We start from the raw sequence: 14,896 nt of genomic DNA, 5'->3' as shown, positions 1-14,896 counted from the left end.
ACATGTGCCTCCACACATAAGCACATAGATGCATACCCGCACTCTCTTGTGTACACGCACACAGAGATATATGTGTGCACACATCGGTGCATGCACACATAAACACACACCAAGCGACGCACTCACATGCACACACCAAGCGACGCACTCACATGCATGGGTACGTAGAGTTGACACACATAGTTGACACACACATAGTCTGGGCGTGAGGGTAGCGTGAGCCGTCTTCATTAAGTCTTTACTACTTGATCATACACTCACATAGACATGTGCACACACTATCTACATAAAGAGGCATACACTCGCATGCGTTGAAATTTGAGAGAATCTATAAATATGATGAAAAGGTGAGAAGAATCTACTGGGAGAGAATAAAGGGTAGCATGAGAAGATTTAAGAATCTGTAAATGTGTGAGAACCTGTGAAAAGGTGAGAAGAGAGAGATGTGTGGGTTAGAGAGGTGTGAATCCACACACATGTACACATATATATTTATAGTAGTGTTCATCCCAACAAAACATATGCACATTTCACACTATGAGTGTATTCATACATGTAGTCACTCATATTCGAATGTAAGCTCTCAAGTTGATACATAAGGCAATTAAAATATTATTTCAAGGTGATTAATGAGTTTTGTTTCTAGCGCGGGTCCATGACTTGCATGCTCTCTCTTGCCACATGCTCCCTCTTTTGAAGACAACACAATGCCATAGCTCAAGAAACAATAAGAGAAACTAATCCCATATCTACCATGGGAGAGATCCAAGAGCTCCTTTCTAGCTACTTCCACATGCCAACAATGTAATACAAAGAGTAACGTGCCACATGCCAACAATGTGATACAAAAGAGGGTTTGTATATATATATTCTCTTTCAAGAGTGGTGCTTTTTGTTACACCGCGTGGGTTATGAGGCCGATTGCTTGCACGTCAAGGAAACACGTTTGGTCACGTTTCTCTACTAAATAAAAATGGCGATGGCGGGCAGGAGATGGCAAAGGCGGGGACGGCTGCTAGTGCTACCATGGCTGCATCAATGAGCTATTCTTCTTCAATGGTGAAGGTGATCCGATTTCTGAAGTTCAGAAGTCTCACATATGCTCTTTCCTTCTCTAATGTAAATGGTCTGATCAGAGGGGGTGTTTTTTTGATGCAGGGCGAATGTGTTTTGGGCTCTCTTTTTTCTCCATCGCTCAGTGGAGCGAGCTTGGCATGGGAGCCCAGAAGCTGTTCTAGGTTTTCTGCCGAAAAATGCCCTTCCAACGTCGTGGCCGTGGCTGCCCCACCCCGCCCTCAAGAAAGGCGCCCTGCATCCACCGGCTCTGTGAGTACTCTCTTATGCTTGTTGCCTTTTCTTTCTTCTAGAATAACCTTTTTATGCCTTCTTTCCATTAGTATGTTGCTAAAATTTTTTTCCTTCCTTTTCTTTTTCACTTTCATTCCAAAAAAAAGAAGACTCTCATTCCTTTTTTCATTACTATGTTGCTATATATTTATTTTTTTGGCTTCTTTTCTTGTTTTACTTTCATTAAAAAAAAGGAATTTCATCCCATGTACTTTCTTTCCCTTTTTAGAAGAAGGGATAAGATGGATGCGTACTAAACATCATGGTTTACCTGCAAAGAGTTGATTTTTTCTGTTCTCAATTTTCACCACACTTTCCAATGCTCTGGAGAATGCTCAAGGAGGGAACTAGTGAAAGACCCTGTCATGTCGAAACGTTACATTATGTTGTGGGAAGATAATATACCCTTTTTAGTTATCACATGAAGAGGTTAAAAGTGTGGTTTTTGAGGTGTGGAATTCTCAGGGGAGAATGGAGTAAAAACTGTGATTGCTACTAAACATACTGTCCTGGTTGACATGCACTTGTTGGTTGAGGGATGTCAGGGAAGCTACAAACCTTCTCTTAGCTCTGAAACAGAGAATAACTGTCCTTGGAGAGAAGTTTAGTCTTACATTAGCCTGTACTTGTATGTTTCTCTAGTCTAAACGAAGGCATTTTCTTGCATGTTCAACAGGGAGTATTCAATAGTGTGTTGCTCGTGTACCTCTGCCATACCCTACTGCTCTATGGCCTCTCCTAGTCTCTTCCTTTCTTGCCTTGGATATTCTCCGATGAGGGAGTGTGCGTCGAGTGTTATGGCTTGTTTATTGGCCTGGCTGCCGTGGTCATTTTGAGCCTGTTTAGCTGTCCAAAACCTGCCAAATATGCTCAGTCTTGCTGGCTTCATACTTGCCTGTGCCTTTGTTTGCCTTTATCTGCTTTTTCATTCCTTTGATTCCCTGTTCCACCTGATCATATGTGCTGTACTTTTTTGTCCAAAAGTGATGATGACTGCATTTATTTTTGGATAAAATTGTAGGTGAAGCAGGCTATGACGATGACAGAGAAAATTCTTGCCCGGGCTAGTGAAAAGCGAAGCTTGTCTCCTGGCGAAAATACGTGGGTCAATACGGACATCTTAATGACGCACGATATTTGTGGACCAGGGACCATTGGAATTTTCAAAGAAGAATTTGGAGTGGATGCCAAAGTAAGTGTTTGCATTCTGCACTTCAATGCAGAGCAATCTTGAAAATGAAAATCTAGAAGTAGCATCAACTGATTCTCTGATCACTTGCAATGCTTTTGAATTAGGTTTGGGACCGTGAGAAGATTGTGATCATCCCAGATCACTACATTTTTACAGCAGATGGGCGGGCAAATCGCAATGTGGACATCATCAGAGAGTTTGCACACGAGCAAAACATCAAGTATTTCTATGATATAACAGACATTAGCAATTTCAAGGTGATGTTGTAGCATTGTTGGCTAATCATCCTGCTTTCTGTTGTCATTGGTGCGATTGTAGGGTAGGATGTTTCTTGAGTTATATCACAGAAGTTTAGGAGAAGTGCTGAATGGCTGTCTTTCTTTATGGATAGGTAAATCCAGATTACAAGGGGGTCTGCCATGTGGCACTGGCACAAGAAGGCCATTGTAGACCTGGCGAGGTTTGTATCATTGCATTTAGTCATCTTTTGCGTTGTTCTCTCTTTTAATCTTGAGATAATGGTGTACCTGATGATGCGAAGCTTTTGAACATGAATCTGTTTTCAGGTTCTTTTTGGTACCGATTCCCATACTTGCACTGCTGGAGCATTTGGGCAATTTGCCACTGGTATTGGAAATACAGATGCAGGATTCATTATGGGTACAGGGAAGCTACTTGTGAAGGTGAAGTTTTTGATTAGTGGTGGCCAGTTTCAGATCATTTGGGCTGTAACCTAAGCTTATTTGACATGCACCCAGTCTGTGCAATGCATGGTGAATAATGGGTTGGAGCTGTGCAGATGCGCCTCTTCATGTTCTAGTTGTCTGCTAGGTTTGGGATTAATGTAAGGACTTTTGTATATCAGGTGCCTCCAACCCTGAGGTTTATTCTGGATGGAGAGATGCCTAGCTTTTTGCATGCAAAAGATTTGATTCTACAGGTAAGGCTTTAAGCATCGTCATTCTGAGGATGTATTTATTTATAACTTGAATTTCTAGAATGGTTTGATTCTTTTTATTCAATGTTGCTGCTTTTTGTTGCTACGGTGGGCAGATAATTGGTAAAATAACGGTAGCAGGAGCTACATACAAGGCTATGGAATTTCTTGGGTCTGTTGTGGATAGTATGACGGTGAGCTAGTTTGCAGTGTTTTTTCTCTCTTCATTTGCTTGTCTGTAGAGTAGGCTGCAGCATGCTTCCATATAGTTGTGGGTTACTAATCTGCTGCTGTAATACGACTGATGACTGTAAGCTAATTTAAGGAAAATTTTAATGCTTTCTCTATTGTCTAGAGTAGACTGCAGCATAGCTTCCTTACAGTTGTCTGACATGTCTGTGAGTATTGCTGGCTTTTACAGATACCTGATTGTGTTTTCTGGACAGATGGAAGATCGGATGACTCTTTGTAACATGGTGATCGAAGCTGGTGGGAAGAATGGCATTATTGCTGCAGATCAAGTCACGTTCAATTACCTTGAGGTTTGCAATGTGGCATCAGACTACTTGAAATTATGTGTTGTGCAAAAGATCGTGTTTCTGGCACATTTGAAACCTTCTCCTCAGTGTTGTCTACTTTGTGTACTCTCTTAATAACGTATTCAGGGGAAGAATACCAAACCTTATGAGCCAGTCTATACTGATGACTCTGCAAGGTAAATACGTAGTGCCACGATTTTGACTTGTAAAAAAACCCTTAACAAATCATACATCTGTTTCAAAACATGTTGTAATCTGGTTCTTTTCTTTTGGCAATGTTGCTTGTGTTCAGGGTCACTGCAGAGTACAAATTCAATGTTTCCAAGCTGGAGCCGGTTGTTGCAAAGGTATTTCTTGCTGCTAATGTAGCTGGCATTCATAGTTCCAATGAAATGCATTTCATACCTTTTGAAAAGTATGAAATGTTTCTAAAACGTCTTGTACATTCTATACTCATTTTTTAATTTGTTGAAAAAATGTATATTGCCACCTGGATGCCACCTGGCAACTATGCTGACAGTTCATGTTCATGAAACATAGCCATGCACTCTACGCACGGAAGCATATGGTACACAATGTGCTTGGTCAACATTGAGATCGATGCAGATTCACAATTATGACAAGAAACTCTGAGAGGAGTCATGCCTAGTGTGTTCACTATAATTACCATCATTAACATTCAACTCTAAATTAGAGGCTTATTTACAGCTACATTTCCATGGTTACCAATTCTATATTATTGAAAGGTTCAATGTTATTCAATTAATCATGGTATATGTCCTAAATGTTGATTGCAGCCACATTCACCAGACAATCGTGCTCTTGCGAGAGAGTGCAAAGATGTAAAGATTGACAGGGTCTACATTGGTTCATGCACGGGTGGAAAAACGGAAGACTTTTTGGCGGCTGCAAAGCTGTTGAATGCCTCTGTATGTATTTTGGGCTTTACTACCTTCTCAACTGCTAGCTGTGCTCTCTCAGCTTAGCTGGCACTTCTTTGTTTGTGTGCATCCGTTGAACTTTTGGAACTATTTTTTTGTACTTTTGTAGGGTCAGAAGGTTAAGGTGCCCACATTTTTGGTTCCAGCTACTCAAAAGGTCTGATGCTTATACCTAGCTCCATGCAAACAGGGTCTTACTTTTGTGTTTTTATTTATTGTGCACATTGGAGTTTGCAGCTGATATTCAGATTGATTCTTCCCACTCTTGGACTCACGTGAGCTGTGTTATTTTTTTGTGCTCTCTTTGATGGTGGACATTAAGATGTGTAGTAAAATGCATTCTGCTTCCCTACACTTCTAGTTTAGTTTCTTACTCACTTCTGTGTTGCTGTGTTTTTTTCTGATCCTCCTCACAATCATCAATCCTGCAGGTTGAGGACCCGAAAAAAAACTTGTAACTGTCCTTTAAAAAAGAAAAAAAACAGACCATCTGTCTCATGTGCTGCCCTCCCTCAGTTTAGATCGGCTGAGAGGAGTTTTAAGCAGAAATTCAAGTTGCTTTGTGGACTGTTGAAGCTCCTAGTAGGGAGCTGGCTTCATATCACAAAACGGGAACTGTCCTTCACTGCCTCAGCAGGGGCTTGAGTCCAGAATGAGGCCTGGCTGGGGTAACTAAATACAGTCTTGGTTGCCTAGATGTGTGCTTTGCTCCACGGGCAGGGATTGCTCTTGTACTTTCTGATACAAGGCACCTAAGGCTGTATTTCAAGCAAAGAAAAAAGTACTATGCCAAACCCTCGTACTTGATGACGCTGCAGATACATCTTACAGACAGTGAGTGCCCATATGAATGCTGAACAATGGAGTACAGCATATTCCTGTGTCCACCTCCTCTTTGTCAGATACGATTGTCTCCATCTCCTCTCTGTACGTACTGCTTGTAACTCCTTTGCGATCACCTATAGGATCCACGTTGTGGTGTCTTTCTCAATGTGACCTTTGGTGATGAAACGTGAAGTTCTCAATTTATATGACAGTGAATTCCCAAGAATCCTGGCATCTTGATAAAGCCCTACTTGGTCAGGAAGATAAAGTGGTCTCTGCATAGATTCATTTTGGAATGGAAGTGTGCCAGGCTGGACCCTTCTTCAAAGATACATTCCCAATAACTATCTTCCACTCTTGTTTGGTTGATCTGGCTGCATCCCAAAGTCCATGACATTGTCTAGCAGGTGATCCATGCATAATACAAATGGCCAGTGTCAGCCCGAGTAGCTAATTGCATTGAGGAAGATCAGTCGGACGCCCATGTGAGGTCTTGTTTCTACCCTTCCATGTAATGGATCATCTGAATTTACATGATCAACTGAATGACGCATTATTGTGAATTAGGTAAGCTGCACAGAGAGAGAGAGAGAGAGAGAGAGAGAGAGAGAGAGAGAGAGTGAATAGTGGTATATTTTTCCTTGGCATCTGTAAGGTTTGGGTGGATGTGTATACGCTGTCAGTACCTGGAGCTGATGGTAAGACGTGTGCACAAATTTTCGAGGCAGCTGGCTGTGAGGCTCCTGCTAGTCCATCGTGTGCAGCATGTATGGGCGGCCCCAGAGATACTTATGCTCGCATGAACGAGCCACAGGTTATTTCCAATGTTTTCTTTTTGGATGTGGTGGTGAAGTGTTTGGTATCATGCCTCTCATTGTGGGTGGGTGGAGGGGGGCTCTATTTCTAATCTTAATGCAGAGGTGGCTCTATTTTTATGGTTGTACTGGTGTTGTTTGTGTGTTTCATTGTATTACAGGTTTGTGTGTCTACTACAAACAGGAATTTTCCAGGAAGAATGGGCCACAAGGATTCCCAAGTTTACTTAGCATCCCCTTACACAGCTGCCGCCTCAGCTTTGACAGGTTTTGTGACAGATCCTCGGGAATTTTTGTAGATATTACCCAAGCCGTGAGCCAGATGAGGATAGCCTGTTTTTTTGAGACAAATGTAACGGTGAGTTGGGCATATGTTTTTCCGACCATGTGGAACCCAAGTGCATACTAATCTTGTTGTTTCTATTACGTAATTCCCATGTATTTTCTGCCTTATGCTATTTTTAATATCAAATGAATATTATATTTGAGCTTTATATATATATTTTTGGTTGAATAAAATATAAGATTCTATTTGTGTGTTATAGTTTCTACCGCATGATCGCATATATGTTTTTTAATCTAAGTACGAAGGAAACGCAAGAAGCATATATGTTCTTTTTTTTCTACGACTCTTTTATTTCCACAGGGAGATGGGATATGCAAGTGTTTTTACTTCAAAAAAAAATAAAATCTACATCATGTTGAACTTGAAAGCCTTCTGTAAGGTTATCATGTAGACCTAGTACTTATGTACGGAGTTGGTTCTTCCAAGAGGAAAAAACTAAAATATCGAGGGTAAGGGCCATTGAAGGTTGTAGAGCTCACCTCCCAAGGAGTAGCTCGCATCGAGACCATTGATAGAATTGAGATGTAGGGCTATATAAATGTTATCAAACTCAACAAATACTATAGATCCTTAGCCCAAGACATGTTGGAGTAGTCACTCAAAAAGAACAAGAAAAGCTGAAACAAGGCGAGCTTAAGAAGGAAGCACAGATAGAGGCTAAGGTGAGGGTAGCTAAAACTAAAGCAAAACAAAATGGACTACACTCCAAATAAACATGGCTACACTAACCTTGATTGACCTTGAGATAGAGCATGCTTGGCTCAAATTAGGATCTCTATGGAAGGAAAAACAAGTAATTTTTCGTAATGATTGACTTGGGAGTATTACAACTTACTCTCGTATGAAACATGGGTGTAACTGAAGAAGCCAAAGTTGGAGCCAACATCAGCCAAAGTTAAAAGTGTGCATGTGAGAACAATAGGGACTCTTGGGAAGTTTAAATGTTAATTCTTTCACCAAAAATAACCCTTGGCTTTGTATGTTTTTGCCTATTGGTGGTGACTTGGAAGAGAGTGCGGTTTGGGCAAAGTTGGATCTTAGCTATGGCTTACGAAGCTGATTGAGAGAAAAGGACTACATTGCCACTATGGAATGCCTTAAGACTTCAACAAATCTGAGCAACCACAGTTGCCTAAGGTGCTATTATATCTTCCTACACTCGACATGCCATAAGCACCCAAGAGCAAAGATGCCAGTGTGATAGGTAAAGGCTAGAATCCCATCCCACACTGAAACTCTAAGAATCAGTAGCCTCATGTTCATCGCTATTGGGTTCCCAACTATCTGTTAAAGACACATGGATACTACGAAGGGAATAGGAAGGTGTGGGTACCCAAACCACGAAACCCTCAAGCAAAGACATTTGTGTAAAAACCTTGTGACCGAACGTCAATCACCTAATTTAACTACTACAACCAAACCAGCTAGGAAAAGTTGAAAAAGGAACAGGAAGTAGAAATGGGTCTTGCGACCAAGCACACCAACCTTCCAAGTCAAGTAACAAAGAAGGTATGGGTGCCGAAAAGAAAACTAAGTTGAAAAACTAAGCTCACTACATCGAGCTGTAGGGTTGAGACTAGGTGGGAATGGTGATGGAATCTTGACCATTGCAAATGTGACTAGGAAGCCACAAGAACCCAAAAAAGAGCCACAAGAACCTTTCCAAGTCAACATCACAAAGGATGCTAAGCAAACTAGGGTAAACAAGTGAATTACTCAATTTCCTACCCCAAGGACAAAGCTATCGTAAATAGACCCATAAGACCACATGTCCTAGCAGGACATGTTCACACAAGAACCTACTCTAGATTTTATGGACTGGCTGATTCAATGGATGAAGCAGGGGTTGGTTGTGTTTCACTAATGAATTGCAAATACTACACCAACACAACCCTTCTACATCAAGATCTTCATCCACATGCTTGGGCCTATTTCCATGGAGCATGCGAATCAGGCCAGCAAATCACAACAATCCTGTAAATGGGCCTCAGAGGACTAACTACTAATACTAACACCCCTCTAGAAAACCTCAGATTTTCCATTGTGATTCTATAGAAGCACATCACATATCATTTGCTCAAAGTCATCCTGGAAGTATAAAATCATTGCATCATGATTTAATCTAGACCTTAACATGGCCAGCACCTCCCATAGATAGGTATAATAGAGTGGATATGCACAAGGTCTATCACTTGCACATGATCATGCAAGTGAAGTCTGCAAACACGGATAACACAATGGATATTCACAAGGTTTATCACTTGTACAAGGGTGACCAAGATGAGTAAGCAAGCATGCTCCACAGAATTTCACACAGTGCCTCACAAAGCATGCCAATACGGTGGTGAACCCCTACAAATTTTAAGCCACACTGTGAGGATTCCATTACCAAAAGATCAGCCTAAAGAATGTGAGGTAGACACCTTGGACATGAAGTAATACAAAGAGAGCCAGAGAGGGTTCATCAGTTATAGCAGATACAAAGAAGTTGGTGGCACAACTTGGCTTAAGCTCTCTAGAACAAGCACCAAAGAAGAGAGGAAAGAAGACTACTAATCGACCCCTTTCTATTTCTCCGCCCACTTCCACTCATGCTAAAGGACACGAGAGTACTAGAGAAGAAGCCCCTAGCCCGCAGAATCCACTGGGCCTAGCATGCCACTCTAGGAGCAATAACATCGCCAACCTCTACCACACCATCAAGTTCCCTTTGTCTCTCTTTGAGATTTAGAGGGCCCATTCGAATTGGAAGATAATTCTTTTGAACCCGCATCTTCCAAGATGCATGCACAAGAGAGCAATCAAGTTAGTTCTGCGGAAGAGGTGGATATTGTGGCCAACAAGTGCTAGAAGCAGGAAGCAACCCAGAGTGAAGAAGAAAGCTTCAAGACATTCTGCCTACAACTGCAAGATATGGATGCCACATCAAGGTGGGTGGTAATCCATGCACTGGGAAACGACCTTGTCCATTTCCTGCACTAAAGCACAACAAAGTGGAGGAATACATGAAGCAAGGAGAGGGAAGATTACAAGATGGAGGCGTACATCTCCGACCTTAACATCCTTTCTGCCCAAATGATGGAGCACAATTTTCATATGCAAGCTTTCGCCAACCACTTACTTAAACGCCATGCAAGCATAACAACAAGGCTCAATGCATAACTGCTGATGGAAAAAATGGATTTGGTCACTAAGGAGGCGGAGCCATTAAGTTCAAGAACTTCTCCAGCTAGAATCTCATAGGCAAGAGGCAATTAAAGAAAGGTGTTGCCGGATGCAATTGTCTAAGTAGACTGCCTTGTAGAGAAGCAAAACACCGAGGTGGCAGTTGTAGGCTAAAGCACAAACACAATTGCTGGATCTATAAATAGAGCTTTCCAATGTCGAGGATGATCGCAAGGCCTTGGAGAAACGGTAAGAGGAGAAAGATAGAGAACTCAAGGCTATCAAATTTGGGTTCAAAGCACAAATGGCTACCAAATGGTTAGAGGAGAAAGATAGAGAACTCAAGGCTACCAAATCTAGGCTCAAAGCACAAACGACAGCATTGGAAGGGAATATAGGATATTTATGAGATCATCCCCCGTGAGAGCTATGAAATCTAGGTCAGCGATCTCAAGGACACATTGCAAGCCTTCAAACAGAATGCGTGACCATGCTAGATAGCCACTAAAAGGTCATTTCTCACCTGAATAATGAGTAGATCCTCGATGCCCACTTAGTGTGATAGCTAGATTGTAGGCAGAAGTGAGTGCTTCAGAAGGACAAAGATGATCTCATCCTATAAAATCTATAGCTCCAAGATGCTCATGAAAATAGATTTGGTAGCTCATCAGGTACATAACATTAACTTAAGTGAAGAACTATCCCAGGGGATTTGGTGCTCATTCAATAGAATAATACTCGATATGTCGATGCCACCATCATAATGGTTGTACTCACGAGGGCCCTCAAAGTCAATGAGGGTCACTCCATGTATATTTACCCATTACACCCCATTGTCCTTAACTTCAGATGGGTACTCATTAACTGTACTAACTTTAGTGAGGGGAAGAACCTCTAGAACTAAATAAACCATCTAACATCAACTCTTTTATAGCTTCCCTTCCTAAAATACAAGAAATCCTAAATTGGATGCTAACGCACAGTTGGGTTGACATGTGCTAATCCATAATACTAAACTATATCATCCTTATGGTATTTTATGACCTTTTGATTTCATTTGTGCACATTTACAAGCCTTATTAATAAAATTAGTTAATGACTTTGACTAGGTGCACATTGAGTACCCCTCATTCCCCGAGTCATTCACTAAGGAAGAGAATTTGCATGCTTTACATGATTTATTTCTCACAAAGAAACCACTGTTGCCTTCCAATGATGGGGATAGAGATAAAAGGGATGAAGAAGAGGGCAACACCTATTCGGTTTACTCTAATAACCTCTTATTTATCTAGCGTTTATGATAACAAAAATAAGGAAGATACTAACACACCATTAATTGAGAGAGTATTCCTCTCTTCTTCCTTTGATTTTCCCACTAACACTCTCGACCCAAGGAACCACTGGATGGCCAGCTAGAGGCCAAGGCCTGCACTCTTCACCATGAATAAGACATGACGGGTTCTACCTTTGATCCTATACTTGATCTCTCGGCTCTAGAATATGAGAAAATCATCATGAATGGAAATCCCTTACTAAAGCCTCATCTAATGTGACAAGCTCTCTTATAGATCACTCGATTTGACCCCACCACTCCAATCCAAGTAGAAGCCTATGCAATAGGGGTCCAGCCAAGTACTATTGTACCATATCCTTTAGTGGATGACATGGGAATAGATCACCTTGAAACATTGTGGTCCAATGTAGCCAAAGGATCAAGGTTTGCCAACCTGTGGCTAGCTGCCTTGCTTGAGAAATGAGTCATCACATTCATGATCGCCCATGCTTACAATTGGTGGTGCCGTGAGCGTTCAGCCGAGTTATAGGGTGGTTATGAAGAGATAATTATTAATGTTGATGGCTAGTTTGCGATCAAAAACTCTGGTATCCAGCCGGCCTAGAGATTATCCTTCCTCACCCATCAAAGAATATGTTGATATATACAGGGCATATTTAAGGCACCTTCGTGTTGACCCATTTTTTATGCTAATCAAATGAAGGTTTACTGTCCAGGAATTCCATGGCGTGCTCGTGATTCTCACTTGATCTACAATTTTCCTTACTTTGAGCATAACTTCTTTGATACATTGAACCAACAATGGTAGTTCATGCGAGGTTCATGCTTACTACTCTCCATGCATGGCAAGCAATTCTCTTGATCCCGCCATCATAGCTATTGTCAAGTTCTTCAAGCTAATCATTCTTCTGATTTAACATTCAAGATTATTATGTCCATAGCTATAACAAGGAAGGCATGTGCTTTGACCTCAACAAAGGGTCCTTGGACACTAGCGGCATCATATACTACTATCATCGCCTCCACTGTTGCCTACCCTCATACATGCATACAACATTTGAGGACATGATTAACACAAATTTATGGAGGTCACTCTACTTCCTATGTTGCACCCTCCATGTCCTCTAGATAAGATAGAACCGCTATAAGGAATATCTGGGGCAGTAAGCCTTGTGGGAGGCTGCGACAATAGATTCCGAGGATGGAATCTCCATTAGGTAGGGGCTATGTTAACCCCATTTTGGGTTAACTTAGCATCTCTCCATTACATATAAGCGAGATAGCATAATATTTTCATGAAACAACACTCTAAACGTTGTAATTATGAGAATGGTTGGAAATGCCATAAAACTATGTCTCTTGTCAGCTTGTAGTTCATCTTTGATTAAGTTTTGGGCATAAGGGGCCAGTTATATAAATAACAACATTCTCATAATATAAGACACAATCCCCCTTTGAGCCAACTGAGTCTAGTCTTATGTCCTTGCTCTCTTGTGTTAATGGTGTTAGAGAGAGAGTTGAGAGAAAGATACATTCTTGATGCATGTTTCTCTTATGCTTGTGTTCTTGAGTGTGAGAGGAGTGAGTGTCCTTGTATGGAAAAAGACAACCTCATGGTGATAGCTTGAGGAAGAGGCAAGAGAGTGGAGCTAGCTACCACTAGTAACGCTTGGAGTCTATAGATATACAAACTTGGACAATGGCAAGTTCCCCACAAGAAGTTCAGGTAAGCATCGTCCATTGCACTAGGAGAGGGATGGTGTAGGCTAATCCCAAGCCTACAAAAGCATTGTACTTTGTGAAGTTTTCAATAGATCAATCCAACACATTAGTTGGTATGTAAAATGCGAAGAAATCGTGGAAGGGGTCCTTGATTTCGGAGGGCAAACTTGTCTCCTCAGTTTCAAGAGTCCTAAAATCGTGGGGCGGAGGCAAAAATGAATGGGGGAACCCCCTAGGATTATGGCAAATGAGGCATCGTTTGCGCTGTATGCCGCTGGTGGGACGTAGCTCTCTCCCGTCTGACAGTTGGGGAAAGGCTAGCAAAAGCGGCCTTTCCCATTCGAAAACCAGCTCGTGGGGCTACTGCCGCTCGCTAGGTTTCCGCCCGAGAAAGACCTCTTGATGGCCTTTCCCTACTCTATTCACATTTAACTGGCCCCTCCCACCCCCTTTCCTACCCAACCCACCTTCAAACCCTCCTTAACACACATAAAACCCTAAACACATTGTGGCTTACACATGCACCCACCCCATTACCCACAAACACACACACACACATCAAAACACATCATCCTACACATGCACTCATTAGCTTACACAAGCACACACCCCATTACCCATAAAACACACCGTCCTACACATGCACCTCCCACACACACATGCGTGTGCGCGTACACACACACACCGTCCTGCACATGCACCCACCCCACACACCCGTGCACACACACACCCACACACATACGATACATTAAAAAGAAAAGAAGCATCGTTGCTTACACACAAAATTTAAAAAAAAAGCATCCCATAAATCATTGCTTACATAACATTAATTAGAAAACATACCCAAACACTAAAACCCCAAAAAGTAATCCCTCCCAAATTGCCTGAATTAAAAGAGCAAAGAATAAAATTAAAACCCCTTCCACGATTTCTTCGCATTTTTCCACCTCTTCACCGACTGCAACCGGTGGTTGGGCAAAGAAAATCGGGCCCATCCCAACCTGGAAGTCTGAAGAAGAGAATCCAAGCCATAAGGTAAGATTGCATTGAATGCATTCCCATTCACATGTCTTTTGTGTTAGTAGTTAATATTATTTTATTTGCTGGGCTTCTTTGGGATTTACATGTTCTCTACGTCAGTATAATGAGTAGTGTTGTATTTGTTGTAGGATTGTCATACATCCTGACAAAGAGAATATTAATCCCAATCTCAATCCAGCAAAGCAACTAAAACCATTCGTGACATCAAGAATGGCAAGAGAAATGATAAAAGAGAAGAAGTTCAAGGTGGTTTAACGAGATATAGTGGATGAGTTTGTAACCAACAATACAGTTTCAGCTCTGCGGATATTCAATACGCCATGGATTCAAGTGGAGTCAGTTGTAAGGGTTATAGTGCCATCCAGAAGTCAGTGTTATCCCTCCTTGAGGTCAAAGGCATTAAAGCAAAGCTACTTCCAACACCTACAAAAGTTTGGAGACATATGGAGGAATTAAACACAGAACAGCTTCACTATGTTAGTCACTCATACCACATTGTAGGAGAGTTTAAGGGAGAAGGTGGCAGCATATTCTACAATGAACACAACAATATATTCATGGACTTGGAGCTCTTGCAAAAAAGAATGGTGGAATTCTATGATATTACATTTGAGGAGGTAGGAGGTGTACTTCAGTTTGTCATCAAAGCTTGATGAGTGCGAGACTATCAAGGAGAAAAAGACGGAAAGGGTCACAATAACACTTATGAATAGGGCTCTTTGTAATTGCAGT

General features: G+C 41.5%; 1 protein-coding gene across 1 annotated transcript; it reads left to right on the top strand.

Annotated features, from left to right (window-relative positions):
• Window positions 1–858: 858 nt before the first annotated feature.
• On the top strand, window positions 859–7,090 carry LOC147616315 (3-isopropylmalate dehydratase large subunit, chloroplastic-like). The gene is made up of 15 exons (XM_086777382.1): window positions 859–1,065; window positions 1,159–1,326; window positions 2,369–2,539; window positions 2,644–2,796; window positions 2,931–2,999; window positions 3,106–3,222; window positions 3,405–3,479; window positions 3,593–3,670; window positions 3,923–4,018; window positions 4,142–4,191; window positions 4,308–4,362; window positions 4,813–4,944; window positions 5,066–5,113; window positions 6,437–6,595; window positions 6,758–7,090. The coding sequence occupies exons 1-15, from the start codon at window positions 994–996 to the stop codon at window positions 6,893–6,895; spliced, it is 1,581 nt and encodes a 526-aa protein (XP_086633508.1). The 5' UTR covers window positions 859–993; the 3' UTR covers window positions 6,896–7,090.
• The last annotated feature ends 7,806 nt before the right edge of the window (window positions 7,091–14,896 follow it).

The sequence above is a fragment of the Cibotium barometz genome, chromosome 38 (assembly GCF_041138505.1).
Source record: "Cibotium barometz isolate CiBa-2024 chromosome 38, ASM4113850v1, whole genome shotgun sequence".
In the NCBI taxonomy this organism is placed as follows: Eukaryota; Viridiplantae; Streptophyta; class Polypodiopsida; order Cyatheales; family Cibotiaceae; genus Cibotium; species Cibotium barometz.
This window is presented reverse-complemented; position numbering and strand designations above follow the sequence as displayed.